At 31.0% G+C, this 25,897-nt stretch overlaps 2 protein-coding genes across 13 annotated transcripts in view; both read right to left on the minus strand.

Annotated features, from left to right (window-relative positions):
* The window catches only part of LOC111707842 (protein msta), a 32,024-nt gene extending 19,499 nt beyond the window's left edge, over positions 1–12,525 (minus strand). The window contains exons 1-8 of one of the 4 annotated variants that reach the window (XM_023481005.1): positions 12,461–12,522; positions 7,667–7,753; positions 6,123–6,321; positions 4,900–5,046; positions 4,138–4,187; positions 2,431–2,551; positions 1,882–1,943; positions 694–757 (exon numbers count right to left, since the gene is read on the minus strand). In XM_023481005.1, coding sequence (XP_023336773.1) covers positions 694–757; positions 1,882–1,943; positions 2,431–2,551; positions 4,138–4,187; positions 4,900–5,046; positions 6,123–6,321; positions 7,667–7,749 — 726 coding nt within the window. In that variant the 5' untranslated portion in view covers positions 7,750–7,753; positions 12,461–12,522. Of the gene's footprint in view, positions 1–693; positions 758–1,881; positions 1,944–2,430; positions 2,552–4,137; positions 4,188–4,899; positions 5,047–6,122; positions 6,322–7,666; positions 7,765–12,460 lie in introns of those variants that run through there. The other 3 variants (XM_023481007.1, XM_023481009.1, XM_023481006.1) reach the window with 3 other exon arrangements.
* A 26-nt stretch (positions 12,526–12,551) lies between these two features.
* The window catches only part of LOC111707844 (adapter molecule Crk), a 40,699-nt gene continuing 27,353 nt past the window's right edge, over positions 12,552–25,897 (minus strand). For 3 of the 9 annotated variants that reach the window (XM_023481018.1, XM_023481015.1, XM_023481019.1), the window contains 11 exons: positions 25,623–25,703; positions 25,057–25,079; positions 24,195–24,260; positions 21,968–22,074; positions 20,902–20,988; positions 20,091–20,170; positions 19,079–19,127; positions 16,505–16,588; positions 15,381–15,458; positions 14,483–14,592; positions 12,552–13,929 (listed from right to left, as the gene is read on the minus strand). In XM_023481018.1, the coding sequence (XP_023336786.1) occupies positions 13,896–13,929; positions 14,483–14,592; positions 15,381–15,458; positions 16,505–16,588; positions 19,079–19,127; positions 20,091–20,170; positions 20,902–20,988; positions 21,968–22,074; positions 24,195–24,260; positions 25,057–25,079; positions 25,623–25,703 (799 nt within the window). In that variant the 3' untranslated portion in view covers positions 12,552–13,895. The remainder of the gene's footprint in view (positions 13,930–14,482; positions 14,593–15,380; positions 15,459–16,504; positions 16,589–19,078; positions 19,128–20,090; positions 20,171–20,901; positions 20,989–21,967; positions 22,075–24,194; positions 24,261–25,056; positions 25,080–25,622; positions 25,704–25,897) is intronic. The other 6 variants (XR_002766542.1, XR_002766541.1, XR_002766540.1 and 3 more) reach the window with 6 other exon arrangements.

The following is a 25,897-nucleotide window of genomic DNA, read 5'->3' on the forward strand; positions in this document are numbered from 1 at the left end:
TTACTCCTATGTTATATTTCTTATTATTCTCTTTTGTATCAAAGAACTCAACAAATTATGGAAGAAGACATATAAAATTATTTACCAACTTTCATGTTTCGTGGGACACCCTGTAGTAAATTCATTTGATATGTAACAATGTCGTCTTTCTATTTCACAGTTTTCTGGAATAAAAAATATATAAAGGTTGCAAAATCATCAATTAAATAAGTTTTCTCCATATTGAACGATGTCCTGGTTGGTCAAAAAATGTTCAATTTCTCATTTAATTTGGAAACCCTGGGGAAAAGTTATCCTTGAGCCCGCACTTCCCCTTCTGACAATGAGAAAACTCTCGTGATTAAACTGCAATGTTTGGCGATTATATCAATACAATGAAAACGACCTTTTTCTCTAAGTTTTGATTGTTTATTGATTTTTCGAATTTATACTACACTACAGTCCTAATCAGAAACAGCCGGAATTAGTTTATAATCAACTATAATCACGAGATAGCCCTAGTCTAGCCATTTCCAAAATGTGGTCTGCCTTTTTTGTGCGTTCAAAATTGCCAGAGATTGGTTACTTTTAATTTTATGTAATCTCGTGATTATACTAGTCCATGTTTGGAACTTGGTAGATAGCTAAATATAATCAGAAGGAGATATGCGCGGGGGGGAAGGGGGGGGGGTTCAATTGCAAAATATATTTGACCTTTTGTATTTTCCTTGAAGCTGAAACTGTCATGACAGCTCCTTTATCCGTTTCCATACTTGATCTAAATTCATTCATTGGATAAAAATTTCCAACCGAAATATTTTTTCTGAAAAAATTTAATATTTATTTTGCATTCCACTTGTTTTGTGGTTTGTACCAACGCGACGGCAGTACCAGATTTGATAAATTCACGAAAAATAAAGTACACGTTTAAAAAAAGTCTTCAAGCCTATTCCTGCTGGGAGGGGGGGGGGGTCAATTTGATCATCCCCTGTAATTTTGTCAACATAACTCAAAAAGGTTTTGTCTGAGGCTGTTAAATATTCCTAAATATTCATAGCCCTCCCTTTAAGCCTCTAAAACCGGGCTTATACACTAACTGCCTGAGTCCTCAAGTCACTGCCTGAATGACTCCTTTTTTCTGTAACATAGTAAATCTTTGTTTTGACCCACTTTCAGTTGTCGGATTTTGAAAATTTTAAGCTTTATAACATTGAATTTATAGAGGGCCGCCCCCCACTGTTTTCAAGTACCCAGCAGGGACAGGGTTAAATTAAAAACATCATTAAAAAGTGTGATAGTGTAATTTCAACTAACCTTTCATTAAAACTCACATTTTTAGAAAAACTATTTTTCAAAACGAAAATATCGATCAGATCATCAGACAAAGATTTCAATGGTACCGTTGTGAATAGGAAATGCAACTTTAAATGTGGAGAGTCACTTGAAACAGTCCCTTTAAATGAACCTGAACAGTCCCTTTAAATAAACCTAAACAGTCCCTTTAAATAAACCTGACCAGTCCCTTTAAATGAACCTGAACAGTCCCTTTAAATGAACCTAAACAGTCCCTTTAAATGAACCTGAACAGTCCCTTTCAATGAACCTAAACAGTCCCTTTAAATGAACCTGAACAGTCCCTTTAAATGAACCTGAACAGTCCCTTTAAATGAACCTGAACAGTCCCTTTAAATGAACCTGAACAGTCCCATTAAATAAACCTGAACAGTCCCTTTAAATAAACCTGAACAGTCCCTTTAAATGAACCAGAACAGTCCCTTTAAATAAACCTGAACAGTCCCTTTAAATGAACCTGAAAAGTCCCTTTAAATGAACCTGCACAGTCCCTTTAAATGAACCTGAACAGTCCCTTTAAATGAACCTGAACAGTCCCTTTAAATGAACCTGAAGATGTTTGGCCAGCAAGAATGGTTCATCAAAGCTGCAAGAGGGAAAACACAACCCAACTGAAAAATATAAAGTTTAAAGAAAATTATTTTTGAAAAAATTATTATGATGAATTTCAGATACTAATATGTTTAATGAGAATAGAATAGAATTATTATTATTAATTCTTTAAAGAAAATAAGAATATTTCATATTCTTAGGACAAGTAGTGATGTGCATTCGTTTGGTATGTTTCTAGGTCGAAAATATAGAGATCACATTATAGAAATACCAGAGCTAGAGGTATTTTATTTTTATTTTAAAAATAAATTGACAAACGACTGCCGAGATATACTTCAGGAAGACTTTTTGTTGTTTCTATTCTTGTTTCAGTATCACTGTAAACTTCTATTATTTTGAAATACCGGGCCAACTTTCAAGGAGCTATAGTAAGCTGTACAGTACACACACAGACTATATAAGGCAAGACGGGACAGTACCCCAAATGAACCATCCCCTTCTAGGAAAATTTCAGGGTATTCTTTATTACTAAAAGTTCTTTATTACCTCCCTCCCCTGTGAATGTGAGTGTGAGAAATCGTTAGTTACAGATCCAGCAAAAATCCTCCAAATTTCTTCCGTAGTTAATCCAACATTAAGCTTTGACGCCAGATAATCAACAGCTGACCTAAATAATAAAGAATGTAAAGTGTTTTTAAACTGTCCAAATCCTTCAGATTTGTGGATAATGAGATCCATGCTTGATCTTCTCTTTTTATTAATCTCAAGATAAATCTAACTCTAAATTTGTATCCTGCAGTAAGTTAATAAAATTAAACCAATAGATTGGTGTATGCAGATTCATCCAATCAAAATCCGGGAAATTTGAAATTTTACGCGCCACTTAATGACAGAACTCTCATTGGTCGGAATCTGGTTGGGATATCTAAAAAAGAGAGAAAAGAGCATATAAAGCATGAAATTAAAAGTGTCCACTTTGGATATTGAGATTAAGAGATCGGGATTAGGAGTATCCAATTCTACAGTTCCCTGCAGCTCTGCCTATACCTGGCAGTTCAGTATTATTGCGTCCGTGAAGAATGTTTTATTTTAAATATTGTGATATTAAAGGGACTGTAAGCGTAATTTCAAGTGACCCTCCATGCAAAAATGGCAATGTCCGATTTACAACGATACCCTTGAACCTTATTTAGTCTGATTAAAATGGTGGAAGATACCGTCGTTTTTCTAACATTAAAAAGTTTTTATTTCTTTAATTACCAGAAATGAAGGTAAACAGTTTAAAGAAACAAAAACATTAAAATCTGATTCATACTTGATCAGACAAAGCTTTCAAGGGTACTGTTGTAAATCGGGCATTGTCATCTCTGGATGGAGGGTCACTTGAAATTACGTTTTCAGTCCCATTAACACTTCTCATTCCATATTATTGCTCAAAAGCTTTGCCGTCGAACTTTAAATTCAGTCTCCAACAATCTTCTTAAAGTCCGGAATTTGACTTTGATGTTCACCCCATGTCTTCAACAAACCAATGTCGAACAAATAAAGTCCAGAATTATTTACCCGACATCTTCGCCATCGGCACATATAGTCGTTTAAAATGTTTCCTGGGAAGTTTAAGCACAACACAGGATTAAAATGTTTCCTGGGAAGTTTAAGCACAACACAGGTAGAAATGTTTCCTGGGAAGTTTAAGCACAACACAGGGTGAAATGTTTCCTGGGAAGTTTAAGCACAACACAGGGTGAAATGTTTCCTGGGAAGTTTAAGCACAACACAGCGTGAAATGTTTCCTGGGAAGTTTAAGCACAACACAGGGTGAAATGTTTGCTGGGTAAATAAAAAAATTTATTGACTCAGGCAAATTTTCTTTACGGCCCATTATAAAATATTATTCCAAAAAATGTCGACCTTAAAAACTTAAATACCATGAGATCAGAAAACTGTGGAAAAGAAAGTCGACTGCTTTTAATGGAAAACGTTTCGTTTTTCTTCAAATAACAAAAAATCCCGAAAGGAAATGAGTCTTTGCAACAAACTCAAATTTTCTGATCCCTATATCTTTGCAACCTGATAATGTAAAAATTTGATATTTCAAACATAGGTCTGCAAAATTATAAAATATAAAATTTGAGTTTGAAGCAAATAAGCAATTCCTTTTTTAGCAAAACATTGCAAATATTTACAAAAAAAATCACGAAAAGTCTTCATAGGGTCATTCGGAGGTAATGCAAATACTCTTAACTAACTTACTGAAATCTTTCACAAAAATCAGAATCATTCCTCCAATCTGCCAAATCATTCTAAAGTAAAAACTTGTTAGTAATTGAAAGAAATTACTCAGATGCACATTTTAAAGTTTTAAAGTTTAAAGCAAAAACGTAAAATTAAATACTTGTCAGCACTTCAAATTTGTCTTTGAAAAGTGTAAAAAGTTTAAAGGGACTGTAAGCGAAATTTCAAGTGACCTTCCATGCAAAGATGGCAATTTACAACAGTACCCTTAAAACAGTTAAAACCTTTGTGTGTCGAGTAAAGAGATTTGTGTGTGTAAACTTATCGAAACCTGCTTGTATCCGACTGAAAATTCCGCGGGTGTGGGCTGACTGTAAGCGTTGCCCTCTTTACTGTTTATTTATACTGATCGTTTAGAATCTGCGAATTATGCAAAATAAAGAAACCATAGCAAAAGGCCGCCCACTTGACTAGTATTTAATAATTGTACATCTGTTGCCTTATGTTTCCAACGCAAGTGGAATTTACTTGCGCGCAATTACGGTCCTGTAATTTACGCACAATTTTGCACAATTCCACGTAATACGAGAACAGCTGCGCGCAATTTTCCCTGCAAATTTAAAAAAAGGAGATTCTATAGCAGTATAATAATCAAAAATGCCGTACGCTTGTGTGATACTTCAACGCCTATAATACATTTTATAAGTATATTGAATAGCGTACACTAAAGAGCTTTATACTAAATAACCTTATTGTCATCGTACATTGGAACTCCCAAACCTGCATTGCCGAGTGTAATTTGCGTAGATTTGGTGGTAGGCAGAGAATGCGTAGTACAGGGATGATTGCGTACAAGGGCTGGACTTCAGTAAAATCCCAGGTAGAGATGTCAAGCTGTTCCTGGCACTTGCGGTATAGAGCGCACTCCTGAATTTTATTTCAATTTAATGTCGAACAAAGAATTTGATATTGCTTAAAGGGACTGTAGAGGTAATTTCAGTTGACTCTTATTTTATTAATGTTAAATTCACAAAGGCACCTTTATTTTAGTAGTATTATAAGAAAGATATCGTCATAGTAATTTCTGAAAATTTTATTCTTTCTATCCATATTGTATTAATCTGCAAATGACTTTACAGAGAACCCGCAATTAAAATAAGGAATTGTATGATAGAAAAAGGGTGATAACTCCAACAGTGTGTAATTCACATAATCTTTAGTCATCCCCTCTCCCCTTTTTGTTAAAGAATTTCACAACGCAGAAAAAATTGAATTAAATAAACAACAATGAAAGACAAAGTAAGAATAAAATGATAAACAATTTTATTGGCAAGATAAAAAACGAAACATTGAACAAATTATTTTACTATTCTTTAAAAAACACGCAACCTCCAATACCATTTCCCTGTACCAAGAAATATATATATTCATTGTCCTGTACCAAAAACTTCGGTTTGCTATCAATTATTGATGACAAGAAAAAAGTAAAAACTAAATTTTCAGGATTACCCTTAATATTTTAAATAGAATACATGCAAGTAGATTGCAATTACGAAACAGGTATAAAGTACAAGTTGTACAATTGTTTCTATTTTACAGGGTGTCACAAATGACGTAAGATCGTTTATAGCTATTAATTGCGATTGTTGGTTCAACTCAGAAGATTTAAAATGATTAAACCATTTTGATAAACTGTAAAGATAAAAAATTAGCTTGCAGAAAATACTATTTTTTTCAAGCATTATGTGCGCATTTTGGCTGATTAAAGCTTGGTGATAATCCGATATGATATTGGACCTAGCTGTATATCTACTCAACTTAAACAGTCTAATATCTATATCACCTCTAGCGTAAAGAGATAGTCTAGACATAATTTCAAGATGAGTAGTGACCCTCCGTTTATAAAGGGAAAAAGGATTTACAACGGTAATTTTTCAGTAAAAAGTTCAAAGGGTTCTAAATCGAACGCGACAATTTACAAATGGAAGGTTACTTGAATTTACCTGGTTGGCGTGAACTGGATTTAGCGCGCATTTCTTATTACACATCGGCCAACCACAGTTAGGACAGGGATAGCTGCCGGTCACAGGACTAGAGCAGGTTAGGCAGGTAGGAGGAGAACTAGGAGAAGGAGAACAGACAAGACTAAGCTCTTTAAAGATGATTTCTCCTGCTCCGATATCTGTTTTAGCCACCAAACATCTAAACATAATTGAGTGCTTTTCACAAACTCTGATTTTGTAATCCTTATATCTTTGCAACCCAATATCGTAGACACACTGAAAACTAAATACTTGTAAACTATCCAGGTGGTTCAATCAATACTTAAATACTAAGATATAGCCAATCTTGGTGAGGAATTAATCCCAGGACCAGGATGATTTCGGAACGGTACGAATTTAGTAGAGTTTTTATATATTCTAAAATGGCACTGACCTTAGATATTTAATACTATCAATTATGATAAATCTAATAAATCTAATTTTTAAATATCAAAGGTTAACACCGTCTGGTTGCAAAGATATTAGGGATGAAAAAATCTGAGTTTGAGGGTCAGACTCAATTCCTTCATAAAAATAAAGAAGTGAAAGTTGTTGAGAGAGATTTGATTAAAATTGAATTGAAATTTAGTTTTTTAATAATTTATTTGTTATCCATAGTTTACTTGTTTTGTTATTCATTTTTTAAACATTTATATTTTAATTTTTGTTATTAACAAAATATGCATTAAAACATATATTTAAATTAGGTTTAATTTTTATTTTTACCCCGCTTGATAATTTTCTAAGATTTTTACAATGTTCACCACTGTATTTCTAAATTTATTTTAACATAATTTAAGAGAAAAAAATAACTATATATTGTAAATATTTAAAATTCGGTGATGGTGATTGACCAATCCTCTGTAGAGTAAAAAAAGTAGATGTTAGTTCCACATTTATTGAAAATATATTTCGGTCTGGGTTGACCCTCGTCAGTTCTAACGATATAATAACCATCAAAATCGATAAAAAAAAATTGTAGAAATTGTAAAAAATCACAAGAAGATGAACAAACAAAAAAGATTATTCAAAATAAAAATTTGGGCTGTCAAGGGAAACGAACTCAGATTATGAGATGCAAAAAAGATAATTTGCAAATATTCACTTTAAAAAAAAAATGTTTTAAGACAATTATTATTCCTTGAAATTGTTTCTGTCACAAAGATTAAAAACAAAACTGCTTATAGTACGTGCATAGTAGATATTTACAACTTTAAAATTTAGCGAAGTTTGGGTGATTTAGTTTTTCCTTCTCTTACCTGCCTTTGTCTTCAGTATTCTTGATTTCAATAAGATGTTTGTTGGAAATATCTCGACATAAATAAAGATCTGCTTTATTACCTTCCCTTATCTTCAGTATTCTTGATTTCAATCAGATGTTTGTTGGAAATATCTCGACATAAATAAAGATCTGCTTTATTACCTTCCCTTATCTTCAGTATTCTTGATTTCAATCAGATGTTTGATGGAAATATCTCGACATAAATAAAGATCTGCTTTATTACCTTCCCTTGTCTTCAGTATTCTTGATTTCAATCAGATGTTTGTTGGAAATATCTCGAGATAAATAAAGATCTGCTGCCTCCATTTTTCTTTTAAAAACAAACACATGTGTAAGTTTGCTGAATATATTTTGTTAATATATTATATTTAAAATAACGGTCTGTCTACAACGGGGGGGGGGGCATTGGGAAACTTTCCGAAAAGGAACTGCAAAATCTGATAATTTAAAAAATGTGACCGAAAGAAAAAGATCTGATGTGTTTCAAAATTGCGGCGACTATTGTAAATTTTTCAACTTAAAATTGCACATGAAACTTACGGAACATTATTATTTATGTAATTTGATGTTTTTTTTACAAACAGGATGTCCCACGAAACTTGACGGTTGGTGAATGTCTTCTTCCATATACTATATTAAATATTAAAGACTTTTTGCAGTTTATTTCGTTAAAAAAATCTTTAATCGAATATATTTTACTTTGAAATTAATTTTACTATTTCTATTCTTTCTGTTTGGTATCAAAGAATTTGGCAAATTATTAAAGAAGACATTTTAAACTATTCACCAACTGCCATGTTTCGTGGGACACCCTGTATCTTAATGTTTTAAAATGTTTTCTTCAAATTTTCCAGCTTTTTTTACAAGAGATATTCATTAACCGCACCAGATAGATGGCAACGTAGAATTTGTACACTCTCAGTACAGCTGTCTTCTGACGTCACAGGTGTCAACTCAGTTTTAGTGTACAACAAAACTATTAATAATAGTGATAAATTTAGAATAAAGTGCTTTTCTAACAGTAAAAAAGTGCAATCTGATGTGTTCTTTAGTTTCTGTTTTTACACTTCTTATTTAATCTTGAAAAACATATCAACTAATGTGAGAAAATTTCGTTTTCCTTGTTATATTTGACACTTGTGACGTCATGTATAATTGGTCCATTTCTCTGTTGCCACCTATTTTACTTGATAATCTATTTGACCAGCACCATTAACGATTTCTCAAATATTTTCCGTTCGTTATTAAAATTAAGATTGTCAACGAAAAGTTCACTTCCTAACTTAAAGGGACCGTTCACTTATTGGGGTAATTTGAGGGTATACTAAATAGCCTATTAGCTATTAATTGGTATTAGTCTTACTTTTCAAAGACAACTGTGGCCTGAGAAAAAGCCGATTTAACATTTAGAACTCCAACACAAAGGTATGATATGATACCTTTGCATAGACACTGTTTGATGCTTTTTGACATAGTCATGGATTTAAAAAAAGGTTTAGTATAGTTAATTGTATTTGCATAGATATCTTTAATTTTTTTCCAAATTATTTTCAAATTGTCTATTTTTAAAATATAAAGCTTATTTTAAACATTTAACGGTTTGACACGTTTTATCTACTTCCCCAGAAATCCCCTTGATTTATTCATGAGTTGGAATTTAGGAACCGTTTTTTTTTCTATGAGAGAAAGTCGTCTTTGTATAAACTAGTTAAATCATGTTTGAACATGAAAAACGTTAATTCTAAAAGCAAAAGTTTTTATAATTTATTGTACAATAACTGACACATGATGTCATTCAAATATGATAATTCTAGATTTTATTGGGCTGTTGTTACTGCAAAAACGTTTAAATAGTGTCTATAGGCAAAGGTATCATACCTTTCCGCTAAAATTTTATACGTTGAATCGGCTTTTTGTCCGGTCATAGATATCTTTGAAAAATAAGCTAATTAGTTTTCCATGAAATTACCCAAATAAGTGAACGGTCCCTTTAAGAACAGTTGATTTTTTGATGATTTTAGCCGTGAATATACGACTTGAAAAAAGTCTGAATGTGCCTAGCCCTATGTGTATACATATCCTCAGATAACCTGTATTTTGACATGTCTAATTTACAACAGTGCCAAATTTAAACCTTCGTCAGAGCAATGATCACTATAGATATCCTTACTTTTCTAGCTGAAAATTTATAAACTGGAGTACACTTGCAGTATCTTGCTCAAAAGGAACTGTACGTGAAATTGCGTTTACAATTGGCTAACTCTGATAATGCCTACACGGTTTGCCTGTAGAGAAAACACAATTTGAAATAATTAGTTTAAAAATTAACATCATTGACATCTAATTCATACTTGATAATAAGACAAAGAATTGAAGGGTGCCGTTGTGAATCGGAAATTGCCACCTTTGCATGGACCGGGTCCCTTCAAATTAGAAGTTTTTTGGGAGGCAAAATCTGAGATATTTATGCGTCAGTTTAATAAAGACAGAATTTATCCAAAATATCCATTTTTTTTACTAAAAACTACAAATTACGATTATGTACCGTGTCCGTTTGTAAGCCTTCCGATCTCTTTACAAATTAAAAAGTTTTAAACTGTATATATATATATGTTAGAACACTATACACTATATACACTAGTATACATGAAGTGTATAGTATACACTTCATAGGTGGAAAGCATTGTCTACTGCCTTTCTATCTATCTATGCTATAATGAATATTATTAGCTTTATGTCTAGAGGGAGGTGGGGATATAAACACCCCCTTTTCTAGTCAGAATTACAAAAAATTTGAAATAACGATATTATGAACGTTTTGTTCAAAGTTACTAACATTGTCTTTGAAATAACGAACATTTCGTTTGACATAACTAACATTTTGTTTGAAATAACGAACATTTTGTCCGATAATGCGAACATTTTGTATTAAATAATGAGCAATTTGTCCGATATTACGAACATTTTGTTCGAAATAATAAACATTTTGTTGGAAATAACGAACAATTGGTCCGCTATTTGCGCACATTTTGTTGGAAATAACGAACATTTTGTTCGAAATGGCGAATAGAATTCTGTGGAAATGAAGTTGTTAAATCACTAACTTGCTCATCGTAAATTTTGATAAAGTACAGTGAGAACTAGAAAACTGTGGAATAGGAAAACCACACTTAATCAATACTTGTGAATTTAATGTTAATACAAAGTGAATAGTTTTACAAGTAGCTTAATAAATTATTTACAGTGAAACCCTTTCTATCGAATACATCGGAAGAATTTATAAAATGTCGTCTTGACAATTTTTCAATGAGTTTTATACTATATTACGTAAATTTCAGTATTTGCGAAAATAAATAAATAGCCATGAATATTCGGTAACAGTTTTAAAGAGTTCCAAATAATCATCTCATTAAAAAACTAAATATCTGCAACATTCCATTATCAGAAAGTTAAGAATATGACATTTGATAAACTCTTACGATGTATTCGTTATTAAGGGTTGCACTGTACTCTAAGTGAAATGTTTTTTTTACACTGCAAATATGCTGTGTATTATGTTCGTTAAGCTATTTAAAGTCAAAACTTGAGCCTATAAACCGTCTTTTTGTTTCAGAGTTGTCTGGCTCTCACTATACTTGTAATTTGGAATACTTTCGGTAATAAGACATTGCGTCTTTTGCATTGTTGTAGAGTTTGATATTGATTTTACGATGTTACTTAAATCATTATAAGCTGACGTAATAAACATTGCAGGGGCACCTCTCATTTAGCCTGAAATTGTAGTTGCCCGCAATGAATATCGAGATTAGGCGTTCAAGATTGAAGATACAGGCTTGACCATACAGGAGGAGACTGTAAAGACGACCCAAAACCCAAAATGACTATTTTAAGCTTGCTTCATGGTTTCTGTAATCAAGTTCAATTGAGTATTATGATAATTACTAATTGATCAGGCACAGAACTAAGCCAGTTTTAGCCTGCAAGGAACCTTGAATGGAAGGAAATAGGACTAACCAAAGTCTAAAACTAAAGAACGAAAAGTTTTGACTTAGATTTTAAGCTCATGGTTAAATGCCACTTCTGACTTAATTTAAACCTGAACTTTAACCCTGTGGTTAAATATTTAACCCTGTGGTTAAATATTTAACCCTGTGGTTAAATATTTAACTCGCTGAAATCGATGAGTTAAAATTTAAACACAGGTTTAAATTATCTTGAAATCCTGCATTTTCCCTATTTGTCTATTATTCAATCATCATTCAGCTGAGAAAGCGGCATTCAACTTAACGATATATTTAAAAGTGAAAACCTTGTTAAATAAATTTCACGTTTTAGATAAATTAATTTTTGGATGTAAACCCAAAAAACGGTTGTATGTTTTGTTTTCGGTTACTGATTAGCGATGGTTATGTAATATTCTCCGTAAATCCTTTTCTCTGATTGGTTCAGATTTTTCCCGGGAAATTCAAATTTAAAATTGAGAAAGTTTAAAATTTAAGTAGCTCTTCATTATTTTACAGAACTTTTAACCTCGAACTTAAAATTCGCGCATTCTTTAGTTTTAGACTCAATTATCCGACATTCGTTTCTAAAGTTTAATCTTTTGAGAGTAATCCTATGCATGATTATTATACTTTACACAATTTTACAATACTGTTTCTTCTAGGAACTGAATATTTTATTTAATAATCTTTCTCAAGACTTTGTGAAACTAAAGAATAAAAGGAATTTATGAATATCTAAGATATTTTAAGAACAATTGTTTAACCCATTACTTAATAGTTCACTGAATCCAAGGGCGGCTTACAATATTTTCATGGTGTGGGGAGGACGGCGGAAGGGAGATGTTAGGTACTTTCCCAAATTTTCACACGCGGCGACTTCCCAAGTTTGTCCAAGCCGCAGCGCTCGATCTAACTCATCCTTACCGCCGCGCTCGGCCAGAACGCCTAGCCTAACCTTTCAGAAGATGTAACTCGATAAATTTTAAATTGGGAAGTTGCTCTTGGAAAAATACCTTTGGGGAAATGCAGAACATTTCTAACACTCAGAAATGAGCCAGATCGCATTTTGGATTTAACTCCTTCTAGAAACAGAAACAATAAATATTAAATACATCAATTTATTCCCAGCAGTATTATTAAATCACATTTATTCATTAGCTAAAAAATAACAAAAGGGGTTTAACAACATTGAGCTAGAAAAAGAACCAGTTTTAGATTTAAACATAGATTAATAATAATATAGATTGAACACTAGATGTCGTCTTTTCAAGATTTAGTGGTTTTTCTTTCACAATAACGTCTTAAATGACGAGACCGAGAGCATGCGCATAACTCCTTATGGCTCGTGCCTCAGGGTTATTGTGAACGAAAACCTCTAAATCTTGAGACGACATTTAGTGTTCTATCTGTAATGTCTATAAATTTAAACTTCTAATAAACACGGGGGAGGGAGGTGTTGGCATCCTGTTAGGTCAGTTTCATACAGTGTGATCCAGAATTCTGTGGAACATGAATACGACATTTAACCTTAACACGATATGGGGGTGTTTTTCATCCCCCTTTGTTTCTTTTCGAAATATTATTTAATAACATTTTTTTCAGCTTTTAAACAAAAAGAAAAAGGCATAATTTAAATTTTATGTATTAATTCTGAATTGTAAGTTTATTTTTTAGTCTATCAATTTAGCAACATGCCCATTTACACAAATTTAAAGTAAAACATAAAGAAAATTTTATAATTTTTATGTTTCAGAACAGAATTATTTCATTATTATTACAATTTAAACTAATTCTTTGAGTAACATGTTTGTACTAAACTTCACAAATAAAAATTTTAATTCTATTAAATTCATTGAATTTTATACAAGATATTTTTGATAAAATTGGAGTGAAAATTTGAAAATAGTTTCTCATAAGTAAGATGATATTAAGCCTAGTGGAAGCTTAGTAAATAATTCATGACATTTATAAAAATAATAAGTTGAAGCATGATTAACTTTTGATTATTTTAAAAGCTACAAGTAACAGAGAACAATAAAAAATCAGATTTTTCTCAAAATAATTTTTACATTTTATACATAGATTTTGTAGAAGGAGGAGGGACATCACGATATTTATGACTTAGATTGAGTTTGAAAAAATGAATTATTTGTTCAAGAACCAACTCTAGTTTTTTATTCACTTTGTTCAGTGTTTAGCACTTTATTCTTGTGTGGTTGGAGTCCAACATTAAGATGAAAATTTAGATCCAAGATTAAGAATTGGATCCAAGATGAAAATTTAGATCTAAAATTAAGGCTTGGATCAGAGATAACAATTTAGATCGAAGATTAAGAATTGGATCCAAGATTACAATTTAGATCTAAGATTAAGAATTGGATTCAAGATGGCGGATTGTTGAGAAGTGAGAATGCAGGGTTGGCTAGGTCTCCAACCCTAGTTGTAATGTCAGTTAGACCCGTCATCCATCCCTGACTCGCTGCTGAAATGATCAAACAATCAATAATTCAATAAATATACCATCTAATCAATCAATCAATTATAAAAAACCATTTAATCATAAAGTAATCAACCAGCAAAAATGATTAATCAAATATTTATACAATCAATCGATCAATCAGTAAGTAGATCTAATTATTTCAGCACTAAATCAACAAACTAATCCTCTTACTAATCAATCAAATCAATTAATCAATTAATTAATCAATAGATCAATACAAAACACAACTAAGATTATCCAAACTTTAAAAAAATAGTCTTTTACATGTAACATTTGCCCAGTTTATTCCAGCCAATGCCAGCAAATCAAGACTTCTCTGGGTTTTTAAGAACTTTTTCAAAAATTATCCTTAAATATTTTGAGGAATATAGAATAGGATATCAAAAGATGAACAATCCATTAAAGCGAATGATATTTTTGAAATACACATCAAGCAAGTAAACATAAAATTCACATTTATTACAGATTGATCTTAATAAATATGCAAAATCACATTTAATATAATTAGACGTTAATAAATATGCAATAGCAATACCTATCAATAAACTCTACATGTGTAAAGGGAAAGTGCCCAATTTTCCCGTTGAGTTCTCCTTCCCACTGTCCGTTAATCGACATCTTTGTAACTTTGACAATGTCACCAACCTAGCAAATTAAGAAAATTATAATTAAAAAGTTTTTTTTATAATGTTTAATTAAGTTTTGGAAGTTAGAATAATCAGTTTAAATTCTAGCTTTATTCTTTAAATATTTAGATATTTATTATCTCCGTATCGAGATTATTTTAAAGATACATAATTTTTTATATTATTTTTACAAGAAAGGTTGTACGATGATAACGTGGTAATACATTTTCATTCTTTGTATTTTGGTTTAGAAAAATTCTTTAATTTGAGGAAAAAATTTTCTCTTTATTTTTCTTTCCAAAATTCATATTGAAATTAGCTTAATTGGACAATGAAGTTACTAGACGAGTTACAGTACTGTTGAGAGATAAGTCCTCTTTTTTATAGTTATCTTAAATGAACTTAAATAACATTATATTTTACAATATTGACAAATCTGCAATTCCAACATAGCATTTACATGTTACATAGTTAATTACATATCGGAGCGCGAGTTGAAATAATACTTGCACAATGTGTCCAGCCGTTTAAAAAGATATAAGCGACAATTAAATTTTATGCTTATTTTCAAGGACAATTAATAAATATTTGGTTTAAATACGTTTCGGAGCACGAGTCTATTTTAACCGGGGTATTCATTCCTTTGTGCTTCCGTATCTCCGACGGATCGTTGATATTTGTCAGGAATACTTTAGGCTAAGATAAACATAAACTCTTTAAATATTGATTTGTTAAAAATGGCATTTTTTTTAGAGAAGGGTCAATTGAAAATACGTTAACAGTCCCTTTAAAGAATTTTTTCTTTACCTCCAATCTTAACGCAGTTTTATCATAGGCATTCGGAACTCTACTCTGCTTGACTCGAGCATACGCTGGCAAACTTCGCTGGAACATTATTAGGTTAATATGTAGGTAGGTAGGTAGGTATATGGATTAAATAGGAAAGCTGGCTCTGATAAAATATAAAAAAGTGCATTTACATAAAAAAAAGAAAATAGATGAATATTAAAAAGGAGGGCAATGAAAAGTAGCTTGACAATAAAAAAAGTTATTTATGAAATTTCTGTGGAAAATATATTCCACCCCTGGAATTTAATATTGATAAATAAATAAATAACCATCAAATCAAGGTAAACAGAATAATTGATGCTAAAACACTTAGCGTGGGATACATGAGACCCATATTTTAACATTGATATATACAATATACAGTGGTCGGCACTTGATCAATAAAATGAAGACGACTTTATATCTTAAGTTTTGATTGTTTACAAGAATTTTTTCGATTTACAAATTTACAAGTAATTGAAGAGAAGACAGCCTCTCTTTGTTTCCATATTTATATGTATTATATTTGTATCCATGCTGTGGAGAAGCTTGATATAAATCAAAATTCGTCTTCATTGTATTGATGTATACGATGACGACTGTACCTCAGTTGAACCGATCGGACCCATATTTTGTAGGACTTAGCACAGAAATAATTTATAAAATAGAAACAAGAACTTTTTAACTGTTAAAAATTTTACGAAAATAACTTTGTTTACATAATACAAAAATGAAAACGTACATTGAAACGTCAAAAGAATTACTCTATTTATAAATAGTATTGCATATAGTTTTAAATGCTCGATTTACTGCATAAATACGTAAGTTTAAAAAGAATTTAATAAAAATCAATCAATAAGATAGAAGAACAAGTAAATCAGACTTACAACTCTTAAAATGGAGACTCACTTGAAATAACTTTTTCTCAAAATACCTGAATGTTTGTATGCCTAGGTTTGTTAGTATATTCTCAAAATACCTGAATGTTTGTATGCTTAGGTTTGTTTGTATTTTCGAATGTTTGTATGCTTAGGTTTGTTTGTATTTTCTCAAAATACCTGAATGTTTGTATGCCTAGGTTTGTTTGTATTTTCTCAAAATACCTGAATGTTTGTATGCCTAGGTTTGTTTGTATTTTCTGGATTAGTATGTACAGGCCCGTTACTAGATACTGAATTCTCATTAACCTTAATATGTAACAATCAGTGCTTAGGATTCATTTAATTTTGATGCGGATCCGGATCCTAGATCCGCACTGGAAAAAATTTCTTTAAGATTTACTGAATTTTTAACAAAAAATAATTTTCCAATTTTGTTTTATTTTTTTCGCTTATTTTTATCCTAAAACTTGATGAACTATTAAGAAATGAGGAAATTTTTATAATCTCACTTTTTTTAAAAATTCAGATTTGGTTGAGGTTGATATTTTACCCCTTGGATCTGAATCCGTGGATCCGCATATTTTTGCGGATCAGGATCCAGGAAGCCAAAATCTTGGGTATCCAACGGATCCGGATCCTTAGCATTGGTAACAATTAAAAGAAAAATATAAATGAAAATTTAAGACAAAACAAAGGTTTCAAAGAAAGGAAAGGAAAATATTCAATACGAGATTATTAACAATGTGACGTCACAATTCCTTCCACAACTTCGTGACTTCTTAATTCCTAAACTTCATGACATCCCAATTCCTAAACTTCATGACGTCAATTCCTAAACTTCATGACATCACAATTCCTAAACTTCATGACGTCTATTCCTAAACTTCATGACATCACAATTCCTAAACTTCATGACGTCAATTCCTAAACTTCATGACATCACAATTCCTAAACTTTATGACATCACAATTCCTAAACTTCATGACGTCATAATTACTAAACTTTATGACATCACAATTCCTAAACTTCATTACGTCAATTCCTAAACTTCATGACGTCACAATTCCTAAACTTTATGACATCACAGTTCCTAAACTTCAGTTTCCTTAACTTCATGACGTCAATTCTTAAACTTCATGACGTCACAATTCTTAAGCTTCATGACGTCACATTTCCTAAACTTCATGACACAACAATTCCTATGCTTCATGACGTCAATTCCTAAACTTCATGACGTCAATTCCTAAACTTCATGACATCACAATTCCAATGCTTCATGACGTCACAATTCCTAAACTTCATGACCTCAATTCCTAAACTTCATTTCCTAAACTTTATGACGTCACAATTTCTAAACTTCATGACATCATAATTCCTAAGTTTCATGAGCTCACAATTAGTAATCTCCACAACGTCGCTAGTCCGGAATTTCTATTTATATACATTTATATTGGGATTAGGAATCTTGAAATTTTTATCTCATTTTTAAAATCTATGATTTTGCAAGCAGACTTTCAGCCCAAATATTCTGCAAAGCAAGATTCCAAACTTTAATTTCAGTTAGAACATAATGGAGAGGTTTTAACAAATATCAAATATTAAATATGTTTCTCAACATTGCTCTGGCCTTCCTAATCTTTTAACAGACTACCCACATGTGTATTACTGCAAATAATTAAATAATAAACATTTTAAAACTTTAAACATTTTTCATATAACGTAACTAAAAATCAACAAAACAAAAAAAGGACACACGAAAACTATGAAAAACAAAGGTTATTTTTTTTTATAAATGTAAAATAGCATTTAATTATTCATAGTCTTAATTATGTTTTTGTCTATCTCTAATGGGAAAATGGCGGGAACACACTCATGTTTTAACCTCTGTACTTTCTCCAGTTTTTTCCCTGCTAGGCGACCAAGTTCCCGGGATACAAGTTAGTAAATTATTCAGGGATGGGAGGATCAATAAATATCCAATACCAAAGTTGATTTAAAGCACAATGAAGACAGAAAGATGAAGATATTGGATGGTATTATTAAAGATGAATATTATATAATTCAACATTATGAAAAAATATAGGAAACTTATAAAAAACAATAATTAAAAATTATAGGAAACTTATAAAAAGCAATAAAGAAGGAAAAATATAGGAAACTAATAAAAAGCAATAAAGAAGGAAAAATATATAAAACTTATGAAAAGTCACAAAGAAGGAAAAATAAAAGATACAAGAAGAATAAGCAATGAATATGATAAAAGATAAAAATGAAAAATAAGTAATCAATAATATAAAAGATAAAAAAGAAGTATGAGCAATAAATAAAATAAAAAGAAGTATGAGCAATGAAGATACTAAAAGAAGTATGAGCAACGAAGAAACTAAAAAAGAGAGAATGAGCAATGTTGGAACTAAAAAAAAAGTATGAGCAATGAAGGAAATTAAAAGGAGAAAGAGAAATGAAGAAACTAAAAAGGAGTATGATATGAGCAATGATGAAACTAAATGGAGAAAGAGCAATGATGAAACTAAATGGAGAAAGAACAATAAAGAAACTAAAAGATTAAGAAGGTTAAGCAATGATGAAACCAAGGAGGATGAGCAATGAAGAAACTGAAAGAGCAATGATGAAACTAAAATAGAAGGAATAAAATAAAAGATTAAGAAGGTTAAGCAATGATGAAACCAAGGAGGATGAGCAATGAAGAAACTGAAAGAGCAATGATGAAACTAAAATAGAAGGAATAAAACAAAAGATTAAGAAGGTTAAGCAATGAAGAAGTTAGTTGGTTACTTTTGTCACATAAGGTACAGGTATTGATCCGGTCTGACCAAGGGAATTTCTGAAAAAATAAACTCATTACTTTGGGATGGATGGAGGGGGGGGGGCAGGGGTGTATATATTTTCAAAAGTTACACGGGGGGGATGCTTTTTGATGATCAGGGGAAGAAAAAATGAACATTAAAAGGCAATTTTTTATTTTTAATACTTTTTCCTTATAAAATTTATTTTCTTAAACAAGGAAAAGAGACTAAACTTGCAAACTTTTAAATTTTAAATGCTTAAAATGATTAATGTTAAATAATTAAAAACATTTACATTTTCCTGTAGAAGTTTTGTAGCAAAAAGCCTCATTTCTTTCATTCTAGCTATTAAAAACATTTAACCCTAAAAAAAGAATAGAGAAAAGTTCTCAAAGTTGGAAAAAACAAAATAAAAACAGAGAAACGGTAATTAAGAAGAACAGGTAAACAATTAATTCTCGTGGAATAACATAAACTTTCTTCTTTTTTATTACTTCATGAATAATAAAAAGTTTTCGGAGAAAAATAAGTTTTCAGACAAAAAGAGAATACTTTGTAATATAACTTCCTGAACAGAACTTTTATTTTATGTAAATCTTAAATCTTTAAAGCTAATTTAAAGTGACCCTGTGTAAGCAAAGATGAAAATGCCCGATTTACAAGGGTACCCTTGAAACATGTCGGTTTTCTGACTCTCCATGTTTTTCGAACTCTTTGAATTTCTCCATTGTTTCTTATAAGCAAGAAATGCGCTAGTCACTTTGCAGAGAAACTACAAATCAAAATGAACAGTTTTCAAAAACAAAAACATGGAGTTCTAATTCATATCAGATAAAGTTTTAAGGGTGCCCTAGTAAATCGGCCATTACCATCATTGCACGGAGAGTCGCTTGAAATTACGCTTACAGTCCCTTTGAGAAGAAAGGTGTTGAGAGGGAGGGGGGGTATTTAAGAAGAAAGGTGTAGGGGGGGGGAATATTATAAAAAATGAGTATATTTTCCTAGCAGTCCACCACTGCTCTTCATCTTTAGAAACCACGGTCAATATTTCACCTTTCTTGAACGGTAGATCGTCTGGGTCCTTAAAAAGTCAAAAAGTAAAAAAAATTCTTAACTTTTTTCTTCTTATGAACATTAACTTTTCCCCCCTAGTTGTTATTTATTTTGTATCAATTTGCAATTTGATGCTGAAAACTTTAAAATGTGATATCCTTAATCCCGATCTGTTAATTAATCTGGAGATTAATAACAAGAGTTGAACAAGCACTATTTAATCTGGAGATTAAGAAAAAGAGGAGATCAAGCATTGATCTCGATATCCAAAGTTTTCAGCTCAGAACATATTTCCCCACCCCACAGGGTAATTCTTAAAAGTATATATCCCTAAAAGTTCTGAGCCGAGATATGAATAGTTTTTGAGCTATTTTTTAAAGGTTCAATGAGAATCTTTAAAAAACCCTCCATGCATGGAAAGATGTCCGATTTACAACAATAACATTGAAACCCTCGTCTGATTTAAGTTTTTCAGATTCCGCACATGAAAATGAATAGTAGGATACAAAATCTAATTCATACTTGATCATAATAAGCTTTTATGGGTATCGTTGTAAATCGGGTATAGCCATCTTTGCATGGAGGCCGAAGGGTCACTCGAAGTTAAGCTTTCAGTCCCTTTAACCAAACTTTTTCATCGCATAAACAATTTCAGCCAGTCCCTTTAAGGAACCCAAATTTTGTCATCCGATTCACCATCTTATGCAGTGTAAAATGGATAAGTTTAAATTATTTAGATCATATAAAAAAATTACTTACACTGCCTTCGAAATCATACTTTCCCAAAACCTTCTCTACTCGTTTAGGAGCTGGTCTTATTAATGGCGTCGTGTCCAAGTAGTGAAGCTAAAATTACAAAATTATAATTAATTAGGAAAAACAAATAAGTAATTCTTAAAAGCAAGTATTTCTTGGGATCAATGTTAAAAAAACATTTCTTAAGACCAATTTCAAAATAAGTATTAATTGGGATCAATTTTAGAAAAGGCATTTCTTGGAATCAATTTAAAAAAAGCATTTCTTGGATTAATTTAATTTTTGGAAAAACATTTCTTGAAATTAATAATAGAAAAAGCATTTCTTGGGATTAATTAAAAAAAAAACTTTTCTTGGGATCCATTTCAGAGAAAGCATTTCTTGGAATCAATTTTCGAAAAAGCATTTCTTAGGATCAATTAAAAAAAGAATTTCTTGGGATCAATGTTAAAAAAAGTATTTCTTGGGACCAATTTCAAAATAACCCTGGTTAGGCGGGTCCAAACTGCATAGTAAATTGCGATTGCTTATTTGTAATATCTCATGCTTTGTAGTTGAATAAAAATATAAAAATATTTGGAAAAAGTTATTCATGGGAACAATTTTAGAAAAAAGCATTTCTGGGATCAATTTAAAAAAACTTTTCTTAAGATAAATTTTCTAAAAAGTATTTCTTGATTTCAATATTTAAAAAAGCATTTCTTGGGATAAATTAAAAAAACGCATTTCTTGGGATCCATTTCAAACAAGAAGATATCTATTCTCGGGGGCAATTTCAGACAAAAAGATAGATATTGTTGGGTCAATTTCAAAAAAGTATTTCTGAAAAAAACTTTTCCTTAGATCAATTTTAGAAGAGTCGCATCCTTAATTGATTTGTGGTGTTTTGAACATTAACAACATTTTTAACACATTGTTAGCATTTTTAACCACTTTTCTAACAAAAAAATGTTTTTACACTAGTCGAAATCTGAACTGAAATTGATCAAATTAAACATTTATTTACTTAGGAATCGAATAAAATAATAAAAAATTTTTTTTATAAAACAAAATATTACGAATATTTTACCTTATAAAAATTTAATAAGGCGGGTAAATCTGTGAACATTTGATCTCCTATTCTATATCTGATCTGATCGCCTAAATACAATCCTATTCTATATCTGATCTGATCACCTAAAGACAAAGGGAAACATAAAACTGTGAAAATGGAAGACGACAGTTAGCTTGAATTTTTTTCTCCATGCAATGGATCATAGTTATGCAGAAGGAATGATAAAACCCCAATCGTTCGTTAATGAACGATGTGAAACTCGTTGAGGCCTACATTTTCACTCAGGAACTAAACCTTTTGCTTCGCGCAAACTTTTCAACCATTTTAAATTTTTGAGAAGACAAAAAACTTAACCATCGCCCATCACTAACCGAGAAGACGAAAAACTTAACCAACGCCCATCACTAACCGAGAAGACAAAAAACTTAACCGATGCCAAACACTAACCGAGAAGACAAAAAACTCAACCAACGCCCATCACTAACCGAGAAGACAAAAAACTTAACCAACGCCCATCACTAACCGACTGCGTTTTTATATTTTTTAACCGGATTCCCATTTATGAAAAGAAGAAAAAAACTAATATGATTCCTATTTATATTTCTAAAGGAAACCTTGCCATCAAATGTTGGCAGTAAATTACGTTTTTTTTTCAGTTAGTTTTTGTTCCTAGAAATTGCTGTAGAAAATAAAACTATAACGGCTAGATAGACATGGTAGTTGAGTTGAGAGTGTAGTATCATGGAGAAATTTATCAGAATTCATATGAGACGTTTTTACGGTGTATAATTCAACCACAGCCCAAATTCAATCTTTAAAAATTCTCCTGGATGGTCCAATCTGAAAGGACGATAAAAAATGTAACAACAACAGAATTATTCAGTTATCGGTTTCTGCAATTTTGATGATCGTAAACGTTTTCGGTAGATTTCCTTAAAATTTTTCTTAAAAAGGCGACATTTAAAAAAATTTATAAAGAATAAGAAATTCAATAAAACATAAGAAATAATTGATTCTACCATTGATTTCTTCACAAATTTCTATTAAGAAAAATGTCCTGTCCTGTCCTGTCCTGTCCTGTCCTGTCCTGTCCTGTCCTGTCCTGTCCTGTCCTGTCCTGTTTTCTGACCAGGTTGCCACTTTTCTGTTATTTAAACATTTTCAACCTAAGCAATTTAATTGAAAGTAGTGCTTCTTCGTATGAAGGTGAATAGATAAAAATAAATTAAATAAATTGAACCGAGATAAAACAATTCTATTCTTTCACAACACAGGGGCTTAGAGAAAATACAATTATAGAGGACATTTTATTTAAAAAAATATATTTCAAAGGCTTGAGGATTTGGGGTAGGTAGGTATTTAGTCCTTCATGAGTTAGTCTTTTATGAGTTTGTTTGTCATAAGTTTGTTTGTCACAAGTTCGTTTGTCACAAGTTTGTTTGTCACAAGTTTGTTTGTCACAAGTTTGTTTGTCACAAGTTTGTTTGTCATAAGATTGTTTGTAACAAGTTTGTCTGTCACAAGATTGTTTGTGACGAGTTTGTGTGTGAGACAAGTCACAAGTTTGTCTGTCAGAATTTTTTCCTTCATGAGTTAATCTTTCATGAGTTAGTCTTACATGAGTTAGTCTTACATGAGTTAGTCTTACATGAGTAAGTCTTTCATGATTAGTCTTACATGAGTTAGTCTTTCAAGAGTTAGTCTTTAAAGTCTTTCATGAGTTAGTCCTTCAAGAAGTTTGCATTTCAAGAGAAGGTCTTTCAGAAGTTTGTCTTTCATTAGTTAGTCTTTCAAGAAGTTTGTCTATTAAATCTATATAAAAAAGCTCTTCGCTCTTTTAAATATTCACAAATATGTTAGCTACATAGCTGGTCAAACAACTGGAACAATTAGCTGACATTTTTTTAAGGAATTCATGGGTACCCGGGGGGTAACATAGGCTGAACATAATTTTCTTTAAATTCAATTTTTATTTTAATTTCACGGGCAACGCCGGGCACTTCAGCAAGTATATCGAAAGGGCTTGACGGGCGGGGGCTGGGGATTAAGTGTTTGACTCTCAGAATTTCGTTTCAAGAGTTTGATATTACTGTATAAAAAATGTGTTTAATCTAAATGTTACCTTGTTGTATTTTATTAATCTAAATATTACCTTGTTGTATTTTATTAATCTAAATATTACCTTGTTGTATTTTATTAATCTAAATGTTACCTTGTTGTATTTTATTAATCTTAATATTACCTTGTTGTATTTTATTGATGATATAATGAGACACCTTGGAGTCCTCTTTCACACACAGCACATAGTCTGTAGACAGACAAACAACGATTAATATTTTTTTTGAAAAATTATGTAGAGTATGAATTTTTTTTATAAAATTTAACAGAAAAAGTTTAGTGAAAATGCTCACATTTATCAATAAGTAACTTCAACAAACTTTTAAAAAGAAATCAAGGAACATAAAAGTTGGAATGTTAAATATTTTTTTTGTATTATCGATGCTTTAAAGTTAAATAAAAACATCGAATGAATAAAATAGCACGTGGAATCTGTGATATTTTCATTTTCGGAACATAAAACAAGTTGTAAGATCCATAAAACTGTAGAAAGGTAAGACGACTTTTAGACTCAAGTTTCTATTCTAAGTAGCAGTGCTTAGGATCCATTTATTTTTGATGCGCCAAGGACAATTCTGCAAGATTTAACGATATTTTAAACAAACAAAAAATTTTCTAACATTTTCTTCTTGTGGGCTTTTTTTTGCCGAAACTTAGTTTGGACATTTTTGTTAAATTATTATCAGTCAACAATTTAAATTTGTGTTTTAAGAGAAACAATTATGGTTTTGGTTGATATTTGGTTGATATTTCCCCAACAGATACGGATCCTTTGCACTGCTAAATAGTCCTCTGAAACATAAATTGTGCAATGTACACAAACCCTTAATATCCTGACTATCAGACTATTGGAGAAACTATACATGACATGAACAAAATAAATTAACATAATATTGCATCAATGTCGTCTTTCTATTCCACATATTTATGGGCCCAATGTAGAAAAAAATATCATGAAAAAGTAAAATTTGTTGTTTGCAGCCTTCCTCCAACAATACTGGATGAATCCCTAAAATAATATTAACACTTTAATACAAATTTAACAAATTAAAAATAAAATTTTAAATTTGCTAAAAATTCCAAACTTAAAAGTACGGTTGTGTAAATTAAAAATTGAAAAAGAAGTTAATAAGGGTACATTATATTGAACATATGCAATTTAATTGATTAAACAACATTATGATAATGAAATTCAAAATCAAAATCAAAATAATTTTCGTCGAAAATTAAGTTTTACATCTAAATGAACTGATTACTTGAATCAAACTCTATTAGTCCAATCCCTATCTTTTTCACATGAGGGTGTAAACCTTTTATACTAAGATCTAGTCAAATTCATCGTTTGATATATTTAATGTATACGGCGTCAGGTTGCAGAGATATAAGGATTAGAAAATTTAGAGTTTGAGGCGAGTTCTCAGTTTAGATTAGATGTCAAAATTAACTTCTTGTAAAATTAAAGTTTTGACCGTTACAAAATACAAATTGATTTGATAGTAAAATATATTCTTTAATATTCGTAAACATTCCCTTCAAACTCCGCTTGACCTACCTTACTAGAAATACTCCGCCTTCTCTCTCCGCCATGAGCAGATCCGTTGCATCCTGCCGGGTCATAGCTCCAAAATACCAACTGAAAAAAATATCTATTGAATTTGCGAAAATCTTCGATATTCTTGAGAAAAAAAAACTTTACATATGGCAAAAATCTTCAAAATACCAGCTGAAAAAGAAATATCTGTAAAAATGGCGAAAATCACTAAAATATCATTTTTCTAATTTGAATATTTGGCTAAGTTTTAAAAAATACCACTAAAAAAAATATCT

The sequence above is a fragment of the Eurytemora carolleeae genome, unplaced genomic scaffold (assembly GCF_000591075.1).
Source record: "Eurytemora carolleeae unplaced genomic scaffold, Eaff_2.0 scaffold837, whole genome shotgun sequence".
In the NCBI taxonomy this organism is placed as follows: Eukaryota; Metazoa; Arthropoda; class Copepoda; order Calanoida; family Temoridae; genus Eurytemora; species Eurytemora carolleeae.